The sequence below is a fragment of the Ascidia mentula genome, chromosome 3 (genome assembly GCF_947561715.1).
Source record: "Ascidia mentula chromosome 3, kaAscMent1.1, whole genome shotgun sequence".
Taxonomy (NCBI): Eukaryota; Metazoa; Chordata; class Ascidiacea; order Phlebobranchia; family Ascidiidae; genus Ascidia; species Ascidia mentula.
In genome coordinates, this window is record NC_138568.1 from 18,606,600 (window position 1) to 18,632,272 (window position 25,673).

A 25,673-nucleotide genomic window follows, 5' to 3' on the forward strand; every position below is an offset into this window, starting at 1 on the left:
AAATGTATCAGGTTTCACAGATCTATTGTGCGTCTCCTTTCTTCCTCCCTCTCACAGTATTTCAACATAACAAACCTTTGTATATTTTCACAAAGCTTGATGACATTATTTAATCAAATAAAATGCCAAATATAGCAGAAGTAACACTAAATTAATATATCGATACATAACATTTTATTTATTACATACACATTTGCGCAATGGTTTCCAGAAACAAGATTGTTGCTTGCATGAATAAGAATATTGCGAAATGCGGGGACAATTGAAACAATTCCCATTTCATCTTTGAAGAAACAACCAAATTGAATAAAGATACAATCAGAAAACTATTTGGGAATTGCACACAACAACATGTAAAAAATGCATATAGTTCCGAAAATGTATGAAGCAATTGTTTTCAAAATATTTGTTAAGCTAGTGTTAAAAATAAACTTGAACAAATGAAGAAAAAGGGTTGTCAGTGTTTGCCTCATTTTACTGCAATGGAACATAATTTTTAGTTGATATTGAAGTGAAAAGCAGTCAAGATCTGATAAGCATACAATATAAAAAAGAATAAATCACAAGGAATAGAAAACACTGAATGCAACTGTTAAATCCTTTTAGTTTGCACGACAAGTGTAGCAAACCATTCCAATCCTATCAAGTAGAACATCAAACACTTCAGCATCAGTGGAACCATGCACTTCTTTCAGCATAGTGGTGATCTCCTCCGTGGTCATGGGTTCTTTTGTCAGCATATATAGAAAACCTCCTCCACCTGCTCCGCACAGTGCCTGTCCATAGACATAGGGGGCAAACTTCTCCATCATCCGTGTACACAACTCTGGCTCGCAACCCGAAGCCATCACCTTTTTCTGTTTCCAATATGCAGTAATGCATTCACCAATGGCTTTTAGGTCACCGTTTTGGAATGCCAATGCACAATCCTCAGCTGTTTTACGTAGGTTAAAGCAGTTTTCCATTATATCAGACCTCTTGGTATACCAGTTTCTAAGCACCGTTTGTAGCAGGTTTCTGGCAAGTCTGGTCTTACCAGTATACACCAACTTAAGGTGCTTGACAAACCTCTCGTGAAACTCATCAGATGTGTTGAGATTTTCAGTTGTGATATTTAGAGGCAGACACGCAGAAGACCTGCCAATTTTCACACCCCCCAACATACCTCCAACTTGATCTTGCCATCCGCCACCGGTTGTAAGCATTTGCTCCACAACCAACACAGAATGCAATAGTGAGTTTACGTCCACAGCCAGGCCTGATGCTCTGTACAAAGCAGCCAATGCAGCACCTGCCAAAATACTGCTGGTTCCCAAACCAGAACCTCTGGGGAGTTGGGACCAGGTTTCAAGTTGAAAACCTCCCCCAAATTTTGATAAAAGATGTTTGTGCAATGGCACAGCAGACTCGGGATCAACTATTCCTGATACAACGCAACAAGCTTTAAGCAATGCCGCTGGAGCCTGTGGTTGATAATAGTTCAACAAATGTTCGGTTGTGGAACATTCAACAGTTTGTGTTTCACTTTGGTTTTCACCTAAAAGAGTTAGAACAATTTTGGCAGCTTTTATTTTTCTGACCCTAGCACCGATTGGTCTTTTGCCATTTAGCAAAATAGCAACGTTTATCACAGATCCTCCATGTTCGTAACAAATTGGTGGTGTGTCTGTCCAACCCCCAGCAAGATCAATCCGAGCTGGGCATTCAGCACAAAACCATGTATTTAAAGGAAGTGGTGCACATTTTGTGGTTTTAATAAACTTTGAAGCACTCCTAACAGCATGCCTTATTAATATTTGTTCTGCGCCTTCATAATGCCTTGAAGCACGGATCAGCGTATCTGGATGGCTAAGCCAGTTTTCTCGGATTGCTGCCAGGCCAATAACACCTTGCTCGATACTAAAGTTTTCCAGCAAGTCTAGAGGAACTTTCCATTCCCTGTTAGCGGAAGGTCCACTTCTCAGGATGCCTTTACTGCCAGCCATCACACCTAATACATCAGCAATACATGCAAAGCACCTGGCAGATATGTCAGGTCTTCCTTGTTCGTGATCACCACTTTTTACTGCTTTAATTGCCACATGGTCCAAATAATTTAGTATTACTTTGTGCTGATTGGTGGCGACAAATATGTCAAGAAACGGTAGAAGGCTAATGCTAATATTGTTTAGCAGAATATTTCCAATCAAATGGCAGGACACTTGGTGAAACATTGACTGTTGGTAATCCAGTTCTAAAGCCATATCAACATGCTCAAGCATTTCGCAAAGCGAACATTTCCAACAATCCAACCAATCCTGGAACAGTTCATTGCTGTAATTTTCTTCAAGTAGCTGAACTGTTAGTGTTACATCAACAGAATGTTTCGGGTGAAAAATTGGAAAAAGCCTGGCCATGAACAAGGTATTCTTGCGACTGGCAAAGGATCTGTTGGGGATTAAATTCCTGTAGCTCATTGGCAGCTGAGGGCATTGGGCTGTTGATGCTGAAATTACATATGATCGTGGAACTATCACTTCTTTACTTTCATACAGATTTTCAGGAAGACTTTCAACTTTCCCACTTGCCCCACTGATAACTTGCATAAGAGCATCATCTGTACGTAGTGCAGCAAACAAACGATTGGGATTTATTTGGCTAAAGGTTGCACACATTCCTATAATCATACTATTAGATGGAACTGTTCTATCACCAAGGTCTAGGCAAGATTTTTTATCCAGTCCATAAATGTAGCAATTCTTACCAATTTTAATGTTTGCAGTAACATGACTGTGCACAATATAGGAATTGTCACCAACAGTGGCACCATTTTCAATAACAGAATTTATCAGTATTGTGCCTTCTCCAACTTTTGCATCTTTAGACACGTGGCTGTGTACTCTTAAGTGTACTTTGCAGTTTGAGAAGCTGGAAATGTTAATCAAGTTTTTGCGAAACTCCAATGGAGAGTCCACCATATCCATGTAGCAATGCTGCCCCTCTAGCAGAACACCTTTCAGTGAAATTTGACGCAAAGATTTCCATAGTACAGCCCTTGCATTTTGCATGAGGTAATTGCTTTTGCCTTGTAATTTTTGTTGGCCAAAGCGACCCGAGCGCTTGCCTCTTACAAACTCATCCTCAGTAACATTAATTGCCATTGGCAAAAGAATGTCAAAAAACAATGACAATCCCAATGGGTCCATGCCACTATCAATTCCCAGGTAAGTGCAAGCATCCAATGGAGGGGTAACATGTGTTGCAAGAAGTTTTTCTGTTGCAAAAGCAGAAAAAAAGAGAACACCTGTAACAATTGACACAGTGTCATTTTCCATGGCATGTTTTGAAAGCTCATCTTTGCTGCCTTGGAAAATTAGGTCTGTGACAATCTGGTTTTCGTTGATGCAATAAACACCGTGTTTTGTTGCATAGTCAATGCTAGCTGGCACAGATATGCACAAAACACCATCACCAACATTCAGTTTATCCCAATCAATGAATACATCATTATCAAGCTGCAGAAGCATGTCACTGCTGCACACCCACAAGCCAGGCGGTGAATTTTTTGCAAGTTTTGTTGACATTAAGTTAAAAAGTGAATCAAAATTGGTTACAAGGCTCTTCGCCCCATCATCATTTCGCACCAGTGGTAAACATGCAAATCCCCGACCACATGGATCGTAAGGAAAGTAACGCCCAAAGTGCATTATCAATACTTTTGCCCGGGACAAAACATCTGCTGTCACCACTGTGTGACCATGTTTGGCCGATAAATGCTCTGTTAGTATTAGCAAGGCATTTAAAGTAGCACCACCACTTCCTACCCCATCTTGAGGGTCTTCGATGCATATAGTATCCAATTCTTGCGGTAAAAATCCAAGTTGTTTCTTCAGAGTAAGCTGGTTTTGAATTGCATCAGCATGTTGTTTACTTTTGCATGTGATAAGTAAAGATGTCAAGTTACATGGTTGGTTACATCCCATGTTGCACAACAACACAAACTGTTTGGTTACGGTGTCTCCTGATAAATAAACAAAAACATTAACTCATATCAAACAATCAATACAACGACTAAACTTGCGAGATTTTCTGCGACAAAGCCAAAGCATGACACAACGCAACAACATGGCATACTAGAAATAAACAGCGAATTACGCAGATAGCATTTACAGCTGCCCAGTCAAACAAGCAAAAACTAAAAATGCCGAATGCAGCAACTTTCTTTGAAAGGCTTGTTATGTTCCGCTCCATTGCACACAGAACACGTGTAGCCTTTGGTGCAAACAAATTTCAATACTTTTCAGATAAGAATTGGGAAATACTTCGTTGCAATCAATTTACACACAATTAATACAATTTTTGCAATACTTTGATTAACCCTACAGACCCCGAAATGCTAGGTGGACCAATCAGTCTTATAGTCACACCAGCTGCACTGATGAGACCTTTTAGGTCGAAACAGTGACCATCTGTCTGCAGCTTATGCACGGACCAATCATCTACCGCCTGCACTGATGCGACCAACTAGTTGTTGGGATAAGTTCAAATGTTTCGTTGGGTTTTGCTTTGTCCGCAAGTTGAGAAAACAAACGCATATTTGCCAGCTATTAGAGCAACTTTAACTTGTGTTTCTAGCATTTTCCCCTGATTCATCAAAATTTCATACATGTCTGGTGTATTTTCCACAAATAGTGTTTATACGTTGCAATCCAATCACATGCACTTACACACTTGGAGCTATTAAAAACTGTATTGTTTTGTAAAAAAATACGCAAAATCGTATGTTAAATTGAACACATTTTTCAGGCAGGCCACAGTCTGTTGACCACATTTCTAAAACTTTTTGCACTGTGTTATGACAAGCATAATGAGTAAACTTATGTCTTCTTCACTGAACACATGGATCAGAGTAATTGTGTTCATTTATAATATCTTCATGATCTTCTGTTGGTAAAAAAAAATCGTGCGTCTTTTCAAATAGTTCTTCTCGAGTTAGATCTTTATTCAAATCTTGAAATACTTGAAACTGTTTGATGAACCTGTGAAGAAAATGTTTAAAAACAAAATGAAACGGGAACTTAGAAATCTCTTTCAGTTTCAAGACAACATTCATATTCATGAGGCAACATTTTGATATTCATTAACCAAAAGGAAAACAATGCACAATATTTTAGTCATTCATACATGTTTATGTTAATTTTACCATTGACCGACCTGTGGCTGAAACTTGCACTTGTAAAGTTGTCGTCAAATAATGACACTATGCGGTATTGTATATATCCTGGTGTCTCGTCAATCTTGTTTTTGCGAAACACGCTGCAAAACATGTTGTGATATTCTGACTTAGTTGCATTAGCTTCTTCAACCAGAATTTATTTGTATATTTAAAAATTTTCCCTTCATGTCAACTTTATACATGTAACCTTTTAAACACAGTCATCCAGTTCAGCAATTTTCAAATCATAATGACTTTGATGGCCAACGCTATTGTGTAAGTCAGGTTTATACATTAAATTGTGAAATATGAACTCAAAAATCACTTGGGTTGGCATGCAATACATTAATACCCTGAATTACACAACTGACAGATCAAAGGGTCAAGAACTAAGGCTTAATTATATAGCAAAAACTTTATATAAACAATGAGAATTCCATTATTATTAACATAAAATAGAGATAAATAATTCTATTTTATTTCACATTTGTAGAAGGAACTTGAACTTTATTAACAATAAAGAAGCAAAATAAAAATGGCATGGGAAGCGATCAAACCATACAGGTTATTGAGTCAGGCACCCATGTAAATGCTTTGAAATATATCAAATCAATCATTTATAAATGTTGTGTGGTTTGAAAAGTTCTAAAAACTACAAAATTGACTCACGCTCTGACCCAATCTTCTTTGTAGTATATTTTTCGTACGTCATCTTCGAATTTGGAAAGGCCATACTGATTGCTTTCTGGTTCAGGAACATACCTTGGTTCTTTGACTGGTGGAAAGGCTTCATATACATCATACCACAGCGGGCGCTTTTCATGCTTCACCATACCAGATAATATAAGGCTCTTTGTTCTGAAAAAAGCGGACTTAAACACTTAGGAAGTGCATGGTTTGTTTTGACGAATTTAAATTAAAGTATAATTCCATTTTAGAAAGCAATAATTGCATCTAATTGCCTGTGTATGTTGGTGCAGTTTTAAAACAATTTCAACCAAAATTGGAAAGATAATAACAGAAAAGAATAATCAACGCCAATCTTTATTGGTCACTTTTTGTTTGTTATTGGCCAGAAAGCTTAGTAAATAATACGTTCAAAAATAAACGTAAATTGGTTCAAAATTCGCAACAAGATACCTTCTGTAAATGTTCTGAAATCGATGCAACCGAATTCCAACACCTTGCGACATTTCTACGACGATTCTGTTACATCACAAACAGTTATTAACAATTAAAATTCGTTACGAACTACTCAAAGGTACTGTCAAGTTCACGACAAAAAGTTGCAAATTCGCGTTTTTCTTTTTTGCTTTACTCAAAGTCCATTGAAATCTGGCTTTACTATTTACTTACAGTGCAGCGTGGTAAATGACAAATTAACATGGAAGCTAGAGGTACGAGATACGAAAAATCGACGAAAAGTGAAAGCATATTATCATACAACTTAATAATTAGGATTTGTTTGAAAACTTTTTCGTAACCCTTTTTTATCACAAATCAAATCAAATCAAATCAAATCAATGTGATTAGTAAATCAAATCTGGATCAAAAAAACCAAAGGCCCCTGGCAGGCTGTCGATCGCACACCGTATCTATTTGAATAAGTTTTGGTAAATGGAGAAACTGATGATGCCGTTTTAGGCGAAATATATTTTTCTCTAAATAAATCGATCTGAGCTGTCTGAAGATCGCTGTGTTTGGATTTTAATACATCAAATCAAATCATGTTTATTTTGCGAGAAAAGCAACTACGCGACGAACAATATACAAGGAAATGAAATGGCATGGGCACCGATAAAACCATAAAGGTTATCGAGTCAGGCACCCATGTAAAGATGATTTCCTCACGGAGAATCACCGTCTGCCGTAGGATCGCAGCCAGTCGCACTGGGAGGTGATGGGTTGCGACAAGCTGCATGTGACGAAAAGGTGGCCACCCGCCCGTGCTGGCCAAAGCAAAACCCATCGAAACGCAAACGCCAACTCGGTTCTCAGAACGTTTCCTTTGATCCACATCGACAGACCTTAACGTCCCGAGGACAGTCCAAACGTGGTGGTTTTGGTTGGAGATGGTCGGGATCGTATGGAGGTTGCGCTTGTTGAATCATCGTAGGTCTTGCTGATGATGATGTTGGTGTGCAGCGCTCCTAGGTCTGAAACAACAACGGATCCTACGGCAGTAAATTGTTCATTTAGGCGTAGAGTGTACAGTGGAATATACATAAAAACACAAATAAAAACACCATAAAAAAAAAGACAGAAGAAACGCAATAAACGACAAGAGGACTACAAGAAAAAAGTGAAAAACGGACTGCTAACAGGGTGGATGAAAAAGGAAGTTAATACTGAGATGTGAAATATTGGCGGATTTTTTTTTTTAAATGATGGACGGGAGAGCGATCTAATGGAAGGGTTTATTTCCTCCCATATCTGTGGGCCCCTATGTTTTAGCATACGTAAGCCGAAGGTGGTGTTAACTCTTGGGTGAAATAAGTTCTTTTGCGATGCATTTCTTGTGAAATGATCGTGCACTGTGCCTACTAACGAAAATAAGGAGTTGTAGGAGGCCGGTAGATTGCCGGTATGGAAATCGTGCATTACTTTGGCCAGTTCGAGTTGGTAAATGTCTCTAATTTTTGTGAGATCTAATTTCTTGTATAATGGCGTGACATGGCTTTGAAAGGAACTAAAGGTTATGGAGCGGAGTATGTTATTATGAATGGTGTTGATTTTTTTCAGTGAGAGTGCCGATCCTCCACCCCAAGCACCGATAGCGTACTGAATATGGGAATATACAAATGAATAGTAAACGTTTCTCAACGTTTTAACGTCAAGATAATTTCGCAACTGAAAAAAAGTGCCGCATGCTTGTGACAATTTCTTTTCTAAATAGTGAATGTGAGTTGTCCAGGTTAGTTTGTCATCAATGTATACACCGAGGTACTTAATATTACCTGATCGCAAAAGTTTTTCATGACCAATGGTGACGGTGAAATTGCCAGTGCTTGAGGTGGAAGGGGAAAACAATAGGAACTTTGTTTTCCGTATGTTGAGAGAAAGTCGATTGTGCCGTAACCAGTTGTCAACATTTGCGAGTTGTTCGTTAACACGGGATTGTAAGTCAATAAGTGAAGGGGAGGTCATTGAAAGAACCGTGTCGTCAGCAAACAATTTGGTTGTAAAAGAGGATACTTGCGGAAGGTCATTGATGTACAATAAAAAAAGTAAAGGAGCTAATGGCGAACCCTGTGGGCAACCGCATGTTATGGGTTTAATATCCGACACAGAATTTCCTGTTCTAGTGCATTGACTTCTACCTACAAGGTAACTGTGGATTAAGTGCAGGGTATTTCCCCTAATTCCATACCGGCGCTCTAACTTTTCCAACAACTTCTCGTGATTTACGGTGTCGAATGCCTTAGACAGGTCTAGAAAAATGGCGCATGTAAACTGTTTATTGTCAAAAGATTCTAACAGCTTCTCGTAAATGTCGTAAATGGCGAGTGACGTGGAATGTTTGCTTCTAAATCCGTATTGATGCTGTGAAATTAACTTACTTTTTTCAAGGTAGTTATATAGGCGGCTGTGAATAATTTTTTCAAAAATTTTTGCAAAAGGGGACAATAATGATATTGGCCTGTAATTAGTGCACTCACTCACAGAACCATTTTTGTGTATGGGAATTACTTCTGCCGACTTAAGAACTACAGGATATATTGTCCATTACGAATACACCAGTTATACACCTCCGACAGAAAGGGTGAAATTATGTATTTAACTAGCTTAATGAACCTAATGGGGATATCATGAGATGGTACCGATTTTGTTGCATCTAAAAGGGATATATACATTTCTATCTCGTCTGGTGTTGTTTCATAGAAGAAAAAGGATGAAGACACATTGCCACTTAAAGCAACAGCTGGGATCCAGAACATACCGCAAAGATTTTTTTACTGTAATGCTAATCGAGTCAATCACTGCGATCACAACAATGTTCCTCGCGGAAACACTGTGCCCAATATGCCAATTAACCTGAATAGCGCATTAAGACTATACCAGACTTTATTCAAAATATTTGTGCTTCTCCACTACAGCGTCTATAGTGCATGACTAGGGCGTATCATGTACACAGTATATGACAAGACAGGTTAAAAAGAGCCAGACTACAGCAATCTTTGTCACAAATAAATTAATAAAGGTAATTTGTGTTTTTAAAACTCAGAATAAAGCTGAAATCTATCAAACAGCAAGCAACAAACATGAGATACTTCAAACCATCAGGCTTATTTCTCTGCTTGGTGACTGTGCTCTTGGAGACGATGGTATTCGTATTTTTGGCTGATTTGGGTTATTTGAATAACTACAAATCGCATAAACAACAAACGGAGATAACCAAGGCACCAGCAAAGGATACCAACCTCGCAGCAAGTGTTACTGTACCTAAGGTAACAACAATTGCCGAAATGAGATTAAACCAGGCAAGGATTATCATAAATAAATTTGTTTTGCAATGTTTTTTATTCCCATACGGCAGCGAAACAAATGGTTATATTATACAATTTCGAAAAACATCATTGTCTGGAAAAATGCTGGATATCAAAGACAGCAGCGTATTTTAACAGTGATGGTACATGTAATCAAACGGCATTTAACAGCAACTGTGTATGAATTGAACATTCAAGTCTACTGCAGCCTTAAGATTTAGGTACTCTGGATTTTAAAAGGTTATGCGTTTGAGTGACGGTGCGACGCAATAACGCTCATACCAGTCCAGCAGGACTATTAAAAATACAAAAGGGTGCCCACGAACAACCATTGTTTGCTTTGAAACCAGGTGTTTTCTATCATAAAGGCTTGGTTGCAAACTCTAATTTCGTGATCTTAGATGAAAAGACTCTCTCAAGAGGCTTGAAATGTCCACAGTCACAATCGACTTATTGAACCCAATATAAAGATTAAACAGCAACTTTAATACAATTACTATAAAAAGTGTTAACTAGTGTGTTTGAGGATTTCAAAATCGTCCAATAATTATGATATCGGCTTGAGATAAATTTTGATTTGGTATCGCACAGTGTTTTGTAACGCCACCCACGAAGCAGAAAGGTTTAGAACCGCACAGCTGGTAGCCTATAGCCTATTTCTACCGTTTTTAATATAAATTTTACCAGCGATACGCTGGTATTTTTATGACTGTATACAGACTAACCTTTCTATTTATAAAATTACGAATACTTGCTCTCAAATAGATTTCTGCTCGGGATTACTAATTTCAGGCCGTTATTTTGAACTACTTCTATGTTTTGTGAATAAGCGTTAGTTCACTGACCTAAAAATCGTGATTATTGCGGTTCGTTTTACACTTTCAGGTCGAACAGTCGGAAGCCTACTTTGAGAAACACTTCCGATTGTCGCCGGGTGAAGAATTGCGGAAAAGATCTGATGAATTACGTAACTTGACTCCTGCTCAATACTACGAAAAACTCAACCACAGTTTGGTTGAGGCGCAAAAGCGGAAGGTACATTATTAGCTTTGATTAAAAGTTTGCGAAACGTAAGTTATACGTTTCATGCTTGCATGCTCCAAATAGTTACTGCAGTGGTTTCGCCAGGCGTTCGCGACCCCGGGGGTTTACGTAGTATAGTTTAAGTGAAAATTCAGCCACCGTCTGGTATTTGGATCATATATAGTTTGTCCTAAAAGGAACAAGTAGTGTTGTTTGGAAAAGTCTCATCTGAACCCCCTCGAAAGGTTGCTGAGGAAACTTGGGGGTTCATGGGGCCGGAGCAAGCCAAAGTTTGACAACATGGAAGCCTTTAAAAACGTTTTGTTTTTGCACAATTTCAGATCATCATAATAGAGATCACGAAAATTGGTTTCAAAAACTCCGAACCGTCGACTCTTAATTTTCAATGTGGAGGATGTGAGGTGCAACGCAGTTTGGAAAAGGTAGAAAACTATTCTGACGTTTGTTGCGCCTCCTGTTTTTATTTCTTGGGTTTTGTTGTTTTATTTCAAGTTGCAACTTCCTGCTTCACAAAATATTTGTTCAAAAACTCTGTTAAATTTCCGTAATCCAAAATACAGTGATAAACGATCAGCTTTAGGGCGATCTTTTATTATTAAAAAAAACAACAGGAATATTAAATACGTCCAATCGGCATCGCCACAGTATCTGTTTTATTCAAAAAAGAAATGTGATTAAATTTGGATGTGTTTGTGAGTGAAACATGTAAGGCCAGTTGATTGCGTTTTTATGGCTGTAGATTCTCAAACCAAAATTAATTAGTTATTTTCGTTACTGTTGTGTATTCTATGTTTTGCGCAACACTCATAACAAAGGCTGCGCAGTAGCTCTGCGCGTGCCAGTGTTGCCAGTTGGGCGCTTTTTACGCACAATTGGGCGTATTGTCTTGGGTGTTTGCGTTTTTTTGTTGCACCGTGCGCTTTGGGCGTGTTTTGGAAATATTTAAAATTTGGTAATAAGCTCATTAATTCTGTGACAAAACGTTGTTTCAGCCGTATTTAAAATACTACAAACTGATGACACAACGAAATATGACGTCATAATCATATTGCAAAGACGACTGTGATCAAAGCGTCCTGCTCACGGTCTTAGTTTACGGTTTAAGTGTTCAACCATAGGCATAAAATGACCATTGGTGCACGTAACTGATATGTGTAAACTTCATTAACATTGGCGCAGTTCAGCATGTTGTTTTTGCAGAAATTGGCGCTTTAGGGCGTATTAAAACAAAAAAATTGGCGCTTTTGGTAAAAAAAATCTGGCAACAGTGGCGCGTACAGACCGCGTGGTTAGGTCGGCTTGTTCTTGCGTTGCCAGTTTTTTGTCATGTGCTTTAACAATAGCATTCTATTTGAATAAGGATTCTATTTGAATAAGGATTCTATTTGAATAAGGCGTGGGTAGTGTTTACGTCTGAAAACTGTGTGACATTTTGAAAGTTTTTCCAGCATCTGATTGATGCAACTTGTGAATGTGATTTCGCAACGGGCAGATTGTGCCTGCTGATAGATCGGTCGCAAAACAGTTTGGTGAGTGTACTAGGATGTCTGCAAACCGTATGTACAATCGTGTTTCTTTTTTGTTCACAGAAACCGTTCCTGTTCGGGCGCGTTGGTGTTGTGCCGGTCATTTCCGTTGTATTGAATACAAGTGTTTGTTGTGTTCTGCGGGTTTGGCCACTACTTAAGAGAATTTGGGACGCGTTTTTAACACATTTGGGCTAAAGGCCAAAACTGCTGTGTAGCATGCAACGCCGCCGATCCGTTAAAAACCCACGTTACAATGGCATTTTCTGCTAACAGTTCCATAACTTACTCAAATTTCGACTGAATTTCGAACTCCCGTTCACATGCGACGCATGTTGTTGTAGAGTCAAAGGCTGGAATAAGATCACTAGAATATTAATTTATGTTTATATATGACAGCTCTAAAACGGTGGCGAAATTCGCGACTGAGATTTCGAAAATGAGTTATCTTGTCCCGTTTCACTTTTACAGCAAATCCAACGCGAGTTTAAAGCAGAGAATAGGGTTTGTTAAAGGTATATTTTCTCTTATCCATTATTTGTCGAATAGTAGAGGACACATTCTGAGAATGTGAAACAAAGGGCTGTAAACGGAAAAATTTTTTTTAGCTGCATATTATCTAAAAAATCGGAAATGTTAACTTTTTGTTCCTTCAAGGTAAACGACGCAAGAACAAAAGCATTGATATATCATTTCCTCATGACAAAAGATGAATTCATTCCAAAAATTAGGTAAAATTATTTCATTGATAATTTCCTTCCTGGATATATTGATGCTTCTCGCAAAGTAATCGTAGCAAAACAAGCAAGAAAGCAGTCGTAGTATTGTGTTGATCGCGTATTTCGGTGAAAAGATCTATTTTTTTGTGGGATTAAGTTCGTTGGTAATATGGGGACCACTTTTCTATATTATCAGGAATTTGTTCTTCATACAATGGTATACTGCTAATAAACGGTTTCCAATTGTTTGACTGCAGACGTCCGGATCAATATTACGTCTGGAAATCCCGCGAAAGTTCAACACACATTCAGTTCTATCACCTAAACCTCACAAAGTTCAACAACTTCTTTAACATGACGATGACGATGAGGTAATGCTATTCAAAATTAAAAGCATATACACAAAGAGAAAATTTACATAAATTCTCTTGGAAAACTTTCTAAGGTCGTGGACTGTTTGGGAGCAAGTATGTGTTGTTGCTGATTGACAATATAGGTTTTAAAGCCCCCAAAAAACGGGTGTTACATCAAACAAAACATTTCTGAAAAAGTTAATGAATACTTAATATTAACCTCTACTATCATGCAAAATTTGAATCCAAACTTTTTAACGTTTTGTAGTTACAGGCACAAGTTCATCAGGTGGGGTTTACTACCTGCAGATATATATATCTTAAAATAAGCTTCGTTAATGATCAACAGGCGGTACGGGGACATATTCGATATACCCAGAAATAGCGCCAGACTCTATCAAAAACTTGAAAATTTGCCCATGGAAGATGAAAAACTTGACGAAATGATCAGCAAAAAAACTCGACTCGCTTTATGGCTCGTCTCAAACTGTGGGTCGGGGTTGAAGGGGGCGAGATTGAGAATGGCTTACGCTAAAAAGCTCATCGCCTTCGGACTGGATTTGGAACTGGGTGGGAAGTGCTTCCAAAACAGTCAAGAGAAAACAAGCATACAATGGAACAGGTGCGTTTAAACCGGCCGTTTACCATAACTTGTTGCTGTCAATAAATGCTGTAAGGATTTGGGTTATTTAGCATTCCAAAAATTGGGTAAAATGATATTGATGTTAATTTCCTTTCAGGAAATATTGATGCTTCTGACTAAGCAATCGTAGCAAAAAAACAAGAAAGCAATCGCTTTGACAACGTAGATTGTCTAAACAATGTTAAAAATGTCTGTTGATGAATGCCCGTAAAAACGTGAAAAAAGAGAAAACTCTGGAACGCAGTTCAAATCAGTACAATATGGCCTGCCACGGGTTGATATTAATTAGTGTCGCTGCATAATGACAACTGTTCATACAGAAATTTAATGTAGTTTTATTGCATGATTTTTGTGTCTTTCGGTTTCAACTGTTAAACGAATTGTGAATACGTCAGTTTGTAATTTGTCGTAAAAACACTGTTTAATCACTTTATACTTGCATTGACCTTTGCCAAATTTTTAATAACTTTTGGAAAAGTTCGTCCGTCCCTGGTATAAACTGTGCCTAACTGTGCTGAGCAATTGATGGACATTTTGACTTGTTAAGCGGTAAATTTGTAAAATTCAGGAGTTTATGAAATATGTTTATAAATACGGAAAGACGCCAACGTCAATATCACAGTTAAATTTCCAAACAGTTAAAGATAACAACTGTATCGCAGATTTAAATTCTACCTCGCTTTTGAGAATTCGTGGAATTGCAGTGATTACATCACAGAAAAATTTTGGCAAAATTCCCTTGAATACGGACCGGTTCCCGTTGTATTGGGAGCTGCAAAGAGCGACTACATCGAAACGGCGCCTCCAAACTCATTCATCTACGCCCAAGACTTCGAATCTCCCGAAAAACTCGCAGAATATCTTCTCCACCTCGACAAGAACAACACAGCCTACAAGGAGTATCACATGTGGAGAAAGCTTAAGGTTACAGACATGCCTTATTACCGCAGGGCGGACGGAATGTGCCAGTTATGCCGAGTCCTGAACGGAATAAATATCGACAATCTTTTTAACCCCAAATTCGAGACACGTTTCAAACACATACCTATGTTTGGACTTCCTTCTGTGCCGCGAATTATTCCCTCGCTTGAGGACTATTTGTACAAGGACGAGAACGAAGGTTGTATTGATTTACCACCGAAAACGAAACTGAAAACGAGGAAAGGATCGAAAAAAGAAGGCAGCAGGTCGCGCTAGGATGGAGTACAACACGTGGGCATCAAATCAGTTGGCACAAATTGATTTTTAACACAAATCAAATACTGTTTTTGGAAATGCGATATCAACTGTGTAGCAACTGTAACAAAAATTACAGCTCGCGCAGAAAAATTCTGCCAAAGAAACGCAACATATTTTTTGGCAAATTGCTAGTTGTGCCGCTTTTCAATGTATTACTTTACTCAATACAAGTTAAAAATTAAGTATTTTTTTCGCGTGCGGGTCAAATGACACATGTACAGGTAGTGCCAGGCTTATATATATGAGTGTACTGCTGGAGCTAACGATCACAGTCTGCCGTTTTCATGGCCCAGTGACGACAAACCACCACCGAACCAGCTTCTAGAAAGTGTATGTACCCTAAAATTTGTTACGAGAATGTAACAATTTAAAAAGTTTTTGAAACATTTTTACAAGATTTGATCTGAAACAGGTTCAATTTTAGAAACGAAATTCGTTTTGCCGAAACGAATTTGGAAACGTTTTTTTCCGTTCACAGCGTGGGAACCTATATTGAAACAGACGTCGATTTTAGCGTGCTGGGGTCATTCTCAAATCTTTCGTTCCACGCGGATCTGCGGGTGGAGATAATTTTATTTACGACACGTTTTTTTGTGTATGTGCAGAATTCACAGCATTGGCTCCACTTTGTTTATTGTGGCACGGGGCCTGACGGCACTATTGGATTAGCATTTGCTTGGTCATAGTGTTTTCCACCTTATGATATCTCCGTAACGTTGCACCTAGCTTAGTGCTCAACCGATGACGGTGATTGTATATGTAACCACAAAGTAGAAGTCTACCTGACTGTTTGGCGTGCAAGATCGCACCAAGATGCACTGAAGGGTCCTAACTTGTCGAAATAGTGGCCATCTGTCTACAGAAAACAGAATTCAATGATGTTTTTATTGCATAGCTGAGTAATTCGCCAGCAAGTTGTGCAGGTAAGTGCCAGCAAGTGTATGTACCCTAAAATTTGTTACGACAATGTAACATTTGTCCAAAAATTTGCTCAGAAATAGATTTAAATTTTAGAAACGAAATACGTTCTGCCGAAACGAATTTGGAAACGTTTTTGTTTCGTTCACAGCCAAAATTACCTATCTTACCGTACCCATATACGACAATCTGTGCGATCGCGATGAACCTATATTGAAACAGACATTCGTCGATTTCAGCATCCTGAAATCACTTTCAAATCTCTCGTTTCGTAGATCGTCCCCAAAAAAACACGGGTGGGGAAAAAAATTTATGATTCTTTTTTTGTGCATGTGCAGAATTTATATAAAGGGTCCATATTATTTAAATATATATATATATGATATTTTGTGGCACACGAGCCTGACAGCACAATTGGTTTAGTTATTGCAAAGGTATTGTGTTTCCACCTTGCTTTCTCCGTAAGGTTGCACCTAGTTTGGTGCCCAACGGATGACGGTGATTGTATAGTCACCACAAAGTAGAAGTCTTTGCTTGGCCGTTGGGCCGTCTAACAGGTGGAAACAGAGGCCGTTTGTCTACAGAAAACAGAATTCAATGATATTTTTATCGCATAGCTGTGCAATTCACCAGGAAGTTGTGCAGGTAACAAAAATTTCGGGGGCATTTTTCTAATCAACCGATTCACAACGAGAAAAATGGAAGAATATTTTTCAGTGGCAAGTTTTATGCAAAGAGAACAACAGGTAATCCATCTCCCTATAACTCGCTTAAGCTTGAGGAAACAAAAAAAAATGCACACACAGTTACGACAAGCAAAATCGGTGGAAAATTTGTCAACAGTGCATTCGCAAGTTTTTTCACTATTTATGAGTAAATATTTTTATTTATCTTTTTCCATATTTTTTTTTCACTATAGCTTAGCCCGACGACCGAACATTGCAACTGTTCATTCATCGACCTCAATAACCTCTCTATGGTGCCACCTTGTACGTCATACCGTTGAAGGGTCACCCGGGTTCATTTCGGAGGAAAGTCATTGCAACCTTCATTCTCGTCCTTGTACAAATAGTCCTCAAGCGAGGGAATAATTCGCGGCACAGAAGGAAGTCCAAACATAGGTATGTGTTTGAAACGTGTCTCGAATTTAGTGTTAAAAAGATTGTCGATATTTATTCCGTTCAGGACTCGGCATAACTGGCACATTCCGTCCGCCCTGCGGTAATAAGGCATGTCTGTAACCTTAAGCTTTCTCCACATGTGATACTCCTTGTAGGCTGTGTTGTTCTTGTCGAGGTGGAGAAGATATTCTGCGAGTTTTTCGGGGGATTCGAAGTCTTGGGCGTAGATGAATGAGTTTGGAGGCGCCGTTTCGATGTAGTCGCTCTTTGCAGCTCCCAATACAACGGGAACCGGTCCGTATTCAAACGAATTTCGCCAAAACTTTTCTGTGATGTAATCACTGCAATTCCACGAATTCTCAAAAGCGAGGTAGAATTTAAATCTGCGATACAGTTGGTAATGGTTAAAGGAGAATCATCTACGCAAAGCTGCAGACAGGGTGTGTACACGCACTGTTTCGACCTGTAAGGTCTCATCAGTGCAGCTGTTGAGTAGCACTGTGCTAGCTTTCACACTAGCAGGCACACTAGTCTCCACTTTGTGGTACCTTTCGGTCAACGTCGATCTGCAGGGTACCCTATACTAGGTACCGAACAACAGAGACGACGAACCACTGTGGAGCGCACTATGGCCAAACGGAACTGCTTGGTAACCGATAGTGCAAAAGGCAAAAAACACCAATGTAATATATGTGCAAAAAAAGCCATAATATTGCAGAATCATCTATTTATGCAGTTTTCAGAATTTTGCGATCTATTTCCATCGTTATCTGTGGAAGTTTTTCAATATAAATAACTCAGTGTCAAAGTTCATTAGTGGTCATGGATGCAGGATGCAGGATACAGGAGGGTGACTAAGCAGTTTCTGCTTCTGACATCCCTGGATAAAAGTGAATCTAAATAATCGCACATTATTATCTCGTTTCACTTTTGAAGTAGCAGAAACATCATCAAATGAAACTTAGAGCCCGAAAAACACGCCATGTTTATTCACCTTTTGTAGTCCATGTCTTTGTCTGTGCGTTTGTTTTGAAAGCATTTTCCTCCCAATTCCAAATCCAGCCCGAAGGCGATGAGCTTTTTAGCGTATGCCATTCTCAATTTCGCCCCCTTCAACCCTGTGTATGATCCACAGTTTGAGACGATCCATAAACCGAGTCGATCTTTCTTGCTGATCATTTCGTCAATTTGTTCATCTTTCATGGGCAAATTAGGAAGTATTTGGTGTAGCGCGGCGCCAGTGCCGTATGGATCGAATATATCCCCATACCTCCTGTACAACAGATAAGATTGAAAAAATTCAAAGCCCACATCGAAATCTGGTTTCCGTAAATATTCCTTAAAATTTTTTATCAACATATTACGTTCAAGTTTAAGGTTTTTTTCGTGAAACCGCTTGAATATAACGAAATACAGCAGGTTATTTCTGATTCTTAGAAGAAAAAAAATCTATTCGTGCAAGTATATTTTGTAGGCCGTGTAAGCTTGTAGTTGTCGCTGTAATGTTTTGCTGATATTTTCATTGTTTCCCATTAAAATATTTATAATACAAACTTTGCATTATCAAAATACAAATGCAAACCTATATTAAAAAAGGGGAAAAAATGGAAAATCTTTCATCAGCAAATACCTTGGCGTCATCGTCATATTGAAGAAATTGTTAAATCTTGTAAGGTTTATTTTGTAGAACTGGACGTGCGTGGAACTTTCGCGGGTTTGCCAGACGTAATATTGATCAGGACGTCTGTAACCAAGTAATTTATTTGTAATTTGCACAAAAAATACAAACAACGGTGTATAAATATACCGTAAATGTTAGTTTCCCATTTCGGACATAACAATTATTATTTTACCCGCTAGATGACGTTACTGATCAACGTTCTAATTTAGAAAATTTTAAACCAATTAAATATGTTGGCAAAGCGAAATACGAATTGAAATGCTAAACGCAGAATTGCAGGTAATCATATCAAGTAGGAGTGCCGGATAATACGAAGGGTTATTTTTTTACCTTGTTGATGGCAAAAACTTGTCGTTGGTCATTTGAAAGTGATACACCAGTGCTTTGGTTCTTGAGTCGTTCGACTGTAAAATAACAAGCATAGGCGTCGATTTTTTAACGTTTTGTAAAATATTAAGGGTGACATTTCCAGGTTGGACAAACACGCAAAAAAATTTCGTCAGTCGTATCACCCTAAACATCGGTAAAGGACGCAAATTCCGTTTCGTGTCACTTTGTTGCGTAACAATCCACGAGACACTTGAGTTTGTCCTGGTTGTGACGGTGACAGTAAAGGTCGTTTGTGGATCGCAATCCCGTTTTAGACAGCAAAGTGTAATTTTTGGAATGTGGGTGCAACTAATCAGATTCGCAGGGGCGACTCTGTATTTTACGCCGGCAATTGTTTGCGAAACAGCATTGGGTTTGGACAGAAATTTATTTTTTATGGGAAACAGGACACAAACGTTTGAAAGGTCCTGGAGTTAACGACGTCTTTTTGGTTACCGTAGTTACAAATATTGCATTCTAGAACACAATAGCTGCTGTACACGATTGCTCTGTGCTGTGTAATTTAGCTTGTTGCTGCATTTGGAGGCAGGGTTAATTATATTGATCACACATTTGTCAAAAACTTTGCCCTCTGGAGTACATTTGACGTGTGCAATACGGTTGGCTTAAAGGAGTTTGTAACGTAGCCATGAAATGACGTGGTTCAATCACGTGGAGATGAAGAATTCTTGTACAGTGACTATTACGTTTGCTTACCTTGTCCAAGGTGTGTTCGATTTGACACAGACCACACTGGAAGTCGAGGAAAGAAGGTTTTCTTCTGCCGTAGGTCGGCTTCCATACTTCTATAATGATGAGCTGAACAATGTTTATCATTAAAGATTGTGCACTCCAAACAACACAACAGGAGCGAATTTATACTTTACTTTTATAAAACTGTATAAACTTTTATTTTGGATGTGCATCGTATATGAAAACTAAAACCATCAACGGCCATGGCATTGATTAAGTATCGCTATCGTTGTCTTCAAGCAACAGGATACATAAAAATGATTTTCCTTTTGTCTGATGTGTCATAACAGGCAACCGTTGGACCGAACGCAGCCTTTGTGAGAATTATGGCACAAAACCATCAACAAATGAAAGATCAGAAAGACAAAGAGCGCTAAAAACAACAACAAATCCTCGCCCGCTCTGCGGGAACGGATTTAATGATCGAGTTGTGCGTGCGGAACACAGTGCATGGGCGACTCACAAAGGGTGATATGAACAGAAACACTTACTGGTATTTTTTTGTTTTTTTGAGCGACAACCAATTATCCGAAAATGAAAATAAACAGTGTGACGCAGCCGAAGACGTTGGTTATGTCGCGCGGGAAAGGGGATGTGGCGGATCTCCAAGAATATTGACGGATCGGTGGCGAAAGAGCGATGTCAAATAATGACAAGAAAAACCATGGCACCACTTTAACAATTTAAAATGATCTGCAGATATGGCCACTGTTTCTACCTACTGGATCTCATCAGTGTAGCCTTGATGACGTATTACGACTTTGTCAGCTAAACAGCAAAGAATCATTACAGTCACCGAGCTGCACTGATGAGACATATGGATCAAAAAATTCCCCTGTCTGCAGATCACTAAAACAGTATTGGCTTTAATGCTTGTACATTTTAAATATGCCAAGAAAATGCTTCAGCAAAAAACGCAACATGCGAATATAGTTTGCCATTTTGATACAGCAGGGTATCGGGGTTGGACAAAAGTATTTGCCGCTTATTTCACGTGTTTCTTTTTGGATTCCACGTGTGGATTCGTAACTGAATTGTTCGGTTTAGTTGTTCATAGAATATTCGTGTCTCTGTTGCACAGACTTAACTTGACCACCTTATGATCTGCACCCGAAAAAAAACGGATTTTAGTAGGATCGTAGTGATACAACAAGAGACTCGGTAAATATGTATATTGACTTATGGTCCCTATACTATACCGATAAAGTCTATGAATCATTTACTACCAAGCAATACACCAAGAACTATTCGTTCCACACTGTGTGCCCAACAAACAAGGTCTCCATAGCCAATTAAAAAAACGTCACTAAATTGTAAGTTTTCCTTGTGGTAGCACCATTTATTCTTCATATTGAAGCAACTTTTTCGCCTCATGTACAATTTAAATGTTGCAATCAAGCTACTTTGCTAGCATGTTTTGAAACAACACCTCTGAAAAGGGTCACACAAATACAACTATAAATAATAACAAACTTTTACATTGAGATGGACATGAAATCAGGCGGTTCTTCATGACAGTTATTTGCCACCATTAGTTAACTTATGTCTTGCCCCAGGAAAATTGAAAGATACATTTTAACCTCCAGCTTATTTACCATCACCCAATAGCGTCTATACCAGACTCCTGTCTTAGGAATATTGTATATCAATAAAGCAACATACTTTTCTCTTTTGTGCCTCAACCAAACTATGGTTAAGTTTTTCGTAGTACTGAGCAGGTGTCAAGTTACGTAATTCATCAGATCTTTTTCGCAATCCTTCACCCGGCGATAATTTGAATTGTTTCTCAAAGTAGGCTTCCGACTGTTCGACCTGTGAGTGTAAAAACAAACAGTCAATGATCAAATATTTTTTGTTGCAAAGCATGTAAGAAATTTAAGACTGATGCCGAAGGTGGCGTTAAAGACACATATAACGCAGCAGCCTATACGCAACCTGTAAGGGCGCAACCTATACCTATATGGTTTATTGGCAGGAAACGACTTCTTTTCAAGTTGATACATCGTTAGACCATAAACGTCACTACTGTGGTTTTGTATTTTGTATGAAAATAATTTGAAATAGAAAACCAAAGCCAATGTGCAACTCATACCGAAACAAACATTCCAAACACCGCTGTGTTCATCACCACTAGATAAGACAGTCTTATGATAATGAAACAGTGGTGGTTAAAACATCTTCTTCGGTATGAGTAGCATACTAGCTTTAGCTTTACGTTTCAAACTAGTTAACTCCAAGGTTTTTGGACCTAAGTATGATAATTATGTTTATATTATAAAAAAAAACACATTCATTGTGTGTTGTAAGTTTATCCAATATGTTACTTTAATGTGAAACGTTTGTAAAGACAATGTTTAATGCAATGGTTCCCAACCTGTGACTCATTTAACCCCCACAAAATTATGACTTGGCACCCGAAAACTGTTGACCTTTATCAGGGATATTTACAGTGTTACACGTTTTTTAGCGACGAATTGCTTATGCAGTTCACTGCAACTGCTAAAATGTCACGTAGTTTATTACGGAAATAAACCGACCAACGACACAGTATTTGGGAACCTCTGTTTTATTGGCTTGCCTCTTTATCTGCTGTTACGTCAGTTGTTGCCTGGTCAGGATGCTGTGTTGTGCTGCTAACTCGAAATGAAGTGATCCCCGGTAACGTTGTATATGAATCCTCATTTTTACGTTGAAAAACGTGTTTTGGAAAATAAGGTCCGGTCCAGAATACTACAGCAAGTCCCACGACGAGGTTTAGAAGCAGGAAAATGCACAGAAAAGGCGTCTTACTGCCTCTGCTTCCATCCATCGCATCGCCAGATTCATTCAAGTTTTTCCACGTTTTACATCACTTTAAAACATTCATGGAATGTATAAGCAAGAAAGCCAAATATGTTTTTATAGTGAGCTGTAATGTCGGCTATTTAGATGACAAATTTACATCATAGCAGCTAATTTGTAAAATGTTTTGTATAGTTCAGTACAATATATACCAATACAAATTTTCGCAACATTTGCGCACAGTATCCTAACTATATTTCAGCCAAGTCTGATCAATAAGCACATTATAGTCTAATAGAACTTTGGCTCGTTTTGAATAGATGGACAAAATACTTGGAAACCTTTTCTACTCTGTGTATATAATGAAGCAACAAGCCTCGGATTTACGGCAGTAGATTTTGTTGTAAAAAAACGCGTTAGTTATCATAAGCATCGACATTTTCTCAAAAATACACACAAAACACCACTGCAACTGGAAGTCTTTTCTTTATGCTATCTCCTCAAGCTCACACTGTGAACTACAGTGTAGTAACGAACCTACAGTAGGTGATAGCGGAGATAAGGAAATAACACGCTCACACGTGATCGTAAAAACCTGAAACACAAACGAGTGTGCCAGAAGCAATAAAATACACACAAAACACCACTGCAACTAGAAGTCTTTTCTTTACGCTATCACCTCAAGCTCACACTGTAAACTACTGTGTGGTAGCAAACCTAGTAGAGGAGCGGCGGAGATAACAAAAAAAACGCACGCCCTTTTTTACTCTGATATCATTTTTCTTCATTTACGAACAATCTGGCCGTACTTGCTAACACACCTGGTGCTGTGGAAGCGTCATAATATTGCAACATAGCGTTAACTGAAGAAAGGATCTAAACCGTAAACTGCAGACGAAGGCTAGGCGATCACTGTCTTTTCAGCGTGTTCAGTTTTAAAATATCGCAACACGTAGTTTTTACATCTGCCACAACAACACGAGAGGTAAACACGGTTCGATGAACAACAGAAGGGATGCGCTACCTAACTGCACAGGACAAAATTTGGAGCACTAGAAGGTAGCAGACCACTTGAATATTTTTTATTGCCACTTACGCCATGTCTAACGACAGCATTCACCCACGTTTGTTCAGACTATACTGGGTGTTTCCACCACGATAAGATCTGCTGTGAGACAATAAATGTTGTTGGCAACTGTTTACTACGTTGACAAAACATGTCAAATTCAAACCACAGTAGCCAAGAGCTACCTTTTCTGTTCCGTTATGGTAAGCTTTTACTCGAATAGCAATAAAACTTCACGCTTGACTGACCTGAAATTTTTTTCCCTCAATATGAAAAGCACAGGCTTGAACTGACTTCGGCTTTATGAAATAAATGGTTGAATAAGTTTATAAAAGTGTGCACTTTGTAAATAACCTGGATGTTGCATCTCCACGTTCATTATGTGTAATTGACAGTGACGAAACAATGACTACTATGTGAAACAGTTTCTTTCGAATGCTATTGTTGCTTGGTATTGATTAGTTTACTTTCTGCAGCGTGCTGGAAGGGTAAAATAAGTTGTGTTAGTAAAATTGTTCATTTACCCCTTTCAGGAAATAATGTTGGCTTAACTGTAATGTTCTGTAAATGTTGCTGCAAATTGAGCTGTTAATTAGGAAACCTGGCCTGTTGAAAAACAGTTGAAAACCGTCGTCAGTTGTAATAGTACACCCGGGAAAAGAAAACCGCATGTTTCAACGAAGTTTAGGCTACCGTTTGTGAGACTTGGCCCTCACAGGCCGGGCGTTCAGAGTCTACACTGGATGTGATTTAAAATTTTGCATCATGATCTTTTCGAAAACCTCTCCTGTGGGACACCAAGTGTCGAAATGACGGTTTTTCAATTTGTGAATTCTGCATTTTAGTTGCTTAGCAAAACTTTTTTTAGTCAATCTTTCAGACAGCTCTTTTAAAGATGTTTTAATTTTTAGCAGAAAAATATATTTCGCCCTGAAAAGGGCATTATCATTTTCTTTCTATATCAGTTCTCAGTAAACAAACAACGTAAAATAACTAAGTACAAGCGAAGGTCTGCCACATAAGGAAAAGTACCTTAACAAAAATTAAAAAATGCAAATAAAAAACCTGGATATGTAAGAAAAGACCTGGTAACTGACTGCCAATAAAATTCCAACAGAAAATGTATCGCACAAAGCCTGACAAAACTCTCGAGCAAGTCCAATATCTGAATGTACACGTCACACAATACGCGACGCCAAAAAATGCGTAGAGAGGAAAAACACCACAAAGAAGGGAACACGAGGTTCGAACTTTTGAGCCTATAAGCGCACAATCATTGTATGTTGGTATTGCCGCACAACCGTGATGACATAAAACATTCAGATATTGGACTTGCTCGAGAGTTTTGTCAGGCTTTGTGCGATACATTTTCTGTTGGAATTTTATTGGCAGTCAGTTACCAGGTCTTTTCTTACATATCCAGGTTTTTATTTGCATTTTTTAATTTTTATAAAGGTACTTTCCCTTATGTGGCAGACCTTCGCTTGTACTTATTTTACGTTGTTTGTACACTTTGCAGAAACTGATAATGCCCTTTTCCGGGCGAAATATATTTTTCTGCTAAAAATAAAAACATCTTTGAAAGAGCTGCCTGAAAGATTGACTAAAAAAGTTTTGCTCAGCAACTACAGATACGGTTATCGATCGACTGCCTACCAGGGTGGCTTGGTTCACCTATCCGTATTTATTTCATCAGCATTATGTATTTTAGTTGATTATATTTTCCATTAATAAGTGATTCTGAACAGTAGTTGTCTAATAGTTAGCTTATTGGGGAAA

General features: G+C 38.5%; 4 protein-coding genes across 4 annotated transcripts; 1 reads left to right on the plus strand and 3 right to left on the minus strand.

Annotated features, from left to right (window-relative positions):
- Positions 1–196: 196 nt before the first annotated feature.
- On the minus strand, positions 197–3,993 carry LOC145894323 (L-fucose kinase-like). Its single transcript, XM_082982871.1, has one exon. It carries the CDS (start codon positions 3,960–3,962, stop codon positions 603–605), a length of 3,360 nt encoding a protein of 1,119 aa, XP_082838997.1. The 5' UTR covers positions 3,963–3,993; the 3' UTR covers positions 197–602.
- A 662-nt stretch (positions 3,994–4,655) lies between these two features.
- LOC145895104 (small ribosomal subunit protein mS23-like) lies at positions 4,656–6,519 on the minus strand. Its single transcript, XM_082983859.1, has 4 exons — positions 6,335–6,519; positions 5,864–6,052; positions 5,194–5,295; positions 4,656–5,018 (listed from the first exon to the last, which is right to left on the minus strand). The coding sequence occupies exons 1-4, from the start codon at positions 6,385–6,387 to the stop codon at positions 4,868–4,870; spliced, it is 495 nt and encodes a 164-aa protein (XP_082839985.1). The 5' UTR covers positions 6,388–6,519; the 3' UTR covers positions 4,656–4,867.
- Positions 6,520–9,456: 2,937 nt separating this feature from the next.
- Positions 9,457–15,163, plus strand: LOC145895862 (4-galactosyl-N-acetylglucosaminide 3-alpha-L-fucosyltransferase 9-like). The gene is made up of 7 exons (XM_082984643.1): positions 9,457–9,642; positions 10,567–10,716; positions 11,046–11,147; positions 12,909–12,982; positions 13,228–13,341; positions 13,673–13,945; positions 14,629–15,163. Exons 1-7 carry the CDS (start codon positions 9,457–9,459, stop codon positions 15,161–15,163), a joined length of 1,434 nt encoding a protein of 477 aa, XP_082840769.1.
- A 1,594-nt stretch (positions 15,164–16,757) lies between these two features.
- LOC145895002 (4-galactosyl-N-acetylglucosaminide 3-alpha-L-fucosyltransferase FUT6-like) lies at positions 16,758–22,895 on the minus strand. The gene is made up of 7 exons (XM_082983738.1): positions 22,626–22,895; positions 21,710–21,859; positions 20,012–20,113; positions 19,256–19,329; positions 18,875–18,988; positions 18,239–18,517; positions 16,758–17,627 (listed from the first exon to the last, which is right to left on the minus strand). Exons 1-7 carry the CDS (start codon positions 22,854–22,856, stop codon positions 17,144–17,146), a joined length of 1,434 nt encoding a protein of 477 aa, XP_082839864.1. The 5' UTR covers positions 22,857–22,895; the 3' UTR covers positions 16,758–17,143.
- Between the last annotated feature and the right edge of the window lie 2,778 nt (positions 22,896–25,673).

Coding starts and splice junctions, on each gene's coding strand:
- LOC145894323 (XM_082982871.1), bottom strand. CDS start 3,962: ATGGGATGTAACCAACCATGTAACTTGACATCTTTACTTATCACATGC.
- LOC145895104 (XM_082983859.1), bottom strand. CDS start 6,387: ATGTCGCAAGGTGTTGGAATTCGGTTGCATCGATTTCAGAACATTTAC. Junction 6,053..6,334: donor TTTCAGAACATTTACAGAAG/GTATCTTGTTGC, acceptor CGCTTTTTTCAG/AACAAAGAGCCTTATATTAT. Junction 5,296..5,863: donor AAAGAAGATTGGGTCAGAGC/GTGAGTCAATTT, acceptor CATGTTTTGCAG/CGTGTTTCGCAAAAACAAGA.
- LOC145895862 (XM_082984643.1), top strand. CDS start 9,457: ATGAGATACTTCAAACCATCAGGCTTATTTCTCTGCTTGGTGACTGTG. Junction 13,342..13,672: donor AACATGACGATGACGATGAG/GTAATGCTATTC, acceptor AATGATCAACAG/GCGGTACGGGGACATATTCG. Junction 13,946..14,628: donor ACAAGCATACAATGGAACAG/GTGCGTTTAAAC, acceptor ACTGTATCGCAG/ATTTAAATTCTACCTCGCTT.
- LOC145895002 (XM_082983738.1), bottom strand. CDS start 22,856: ATGGATGGAAGCAGAGGCAGTAAGACGCCTTTTCTGTGCATTTTCCTG. Junction 20,114..21,709: donor TTGAGGCACAAAAGAGAAAA/GTATGTTGCTTT, acceptor AACATTGTTCAG/CTCATCATTATAGAAGTATG. Junction 18,989..19,255: donor AAGTTTTTGCCATCAACAAG/GTAAAAAAATAA, acceptor ACTTGGTTACAG/ACGTCCTGATCAATATTACG.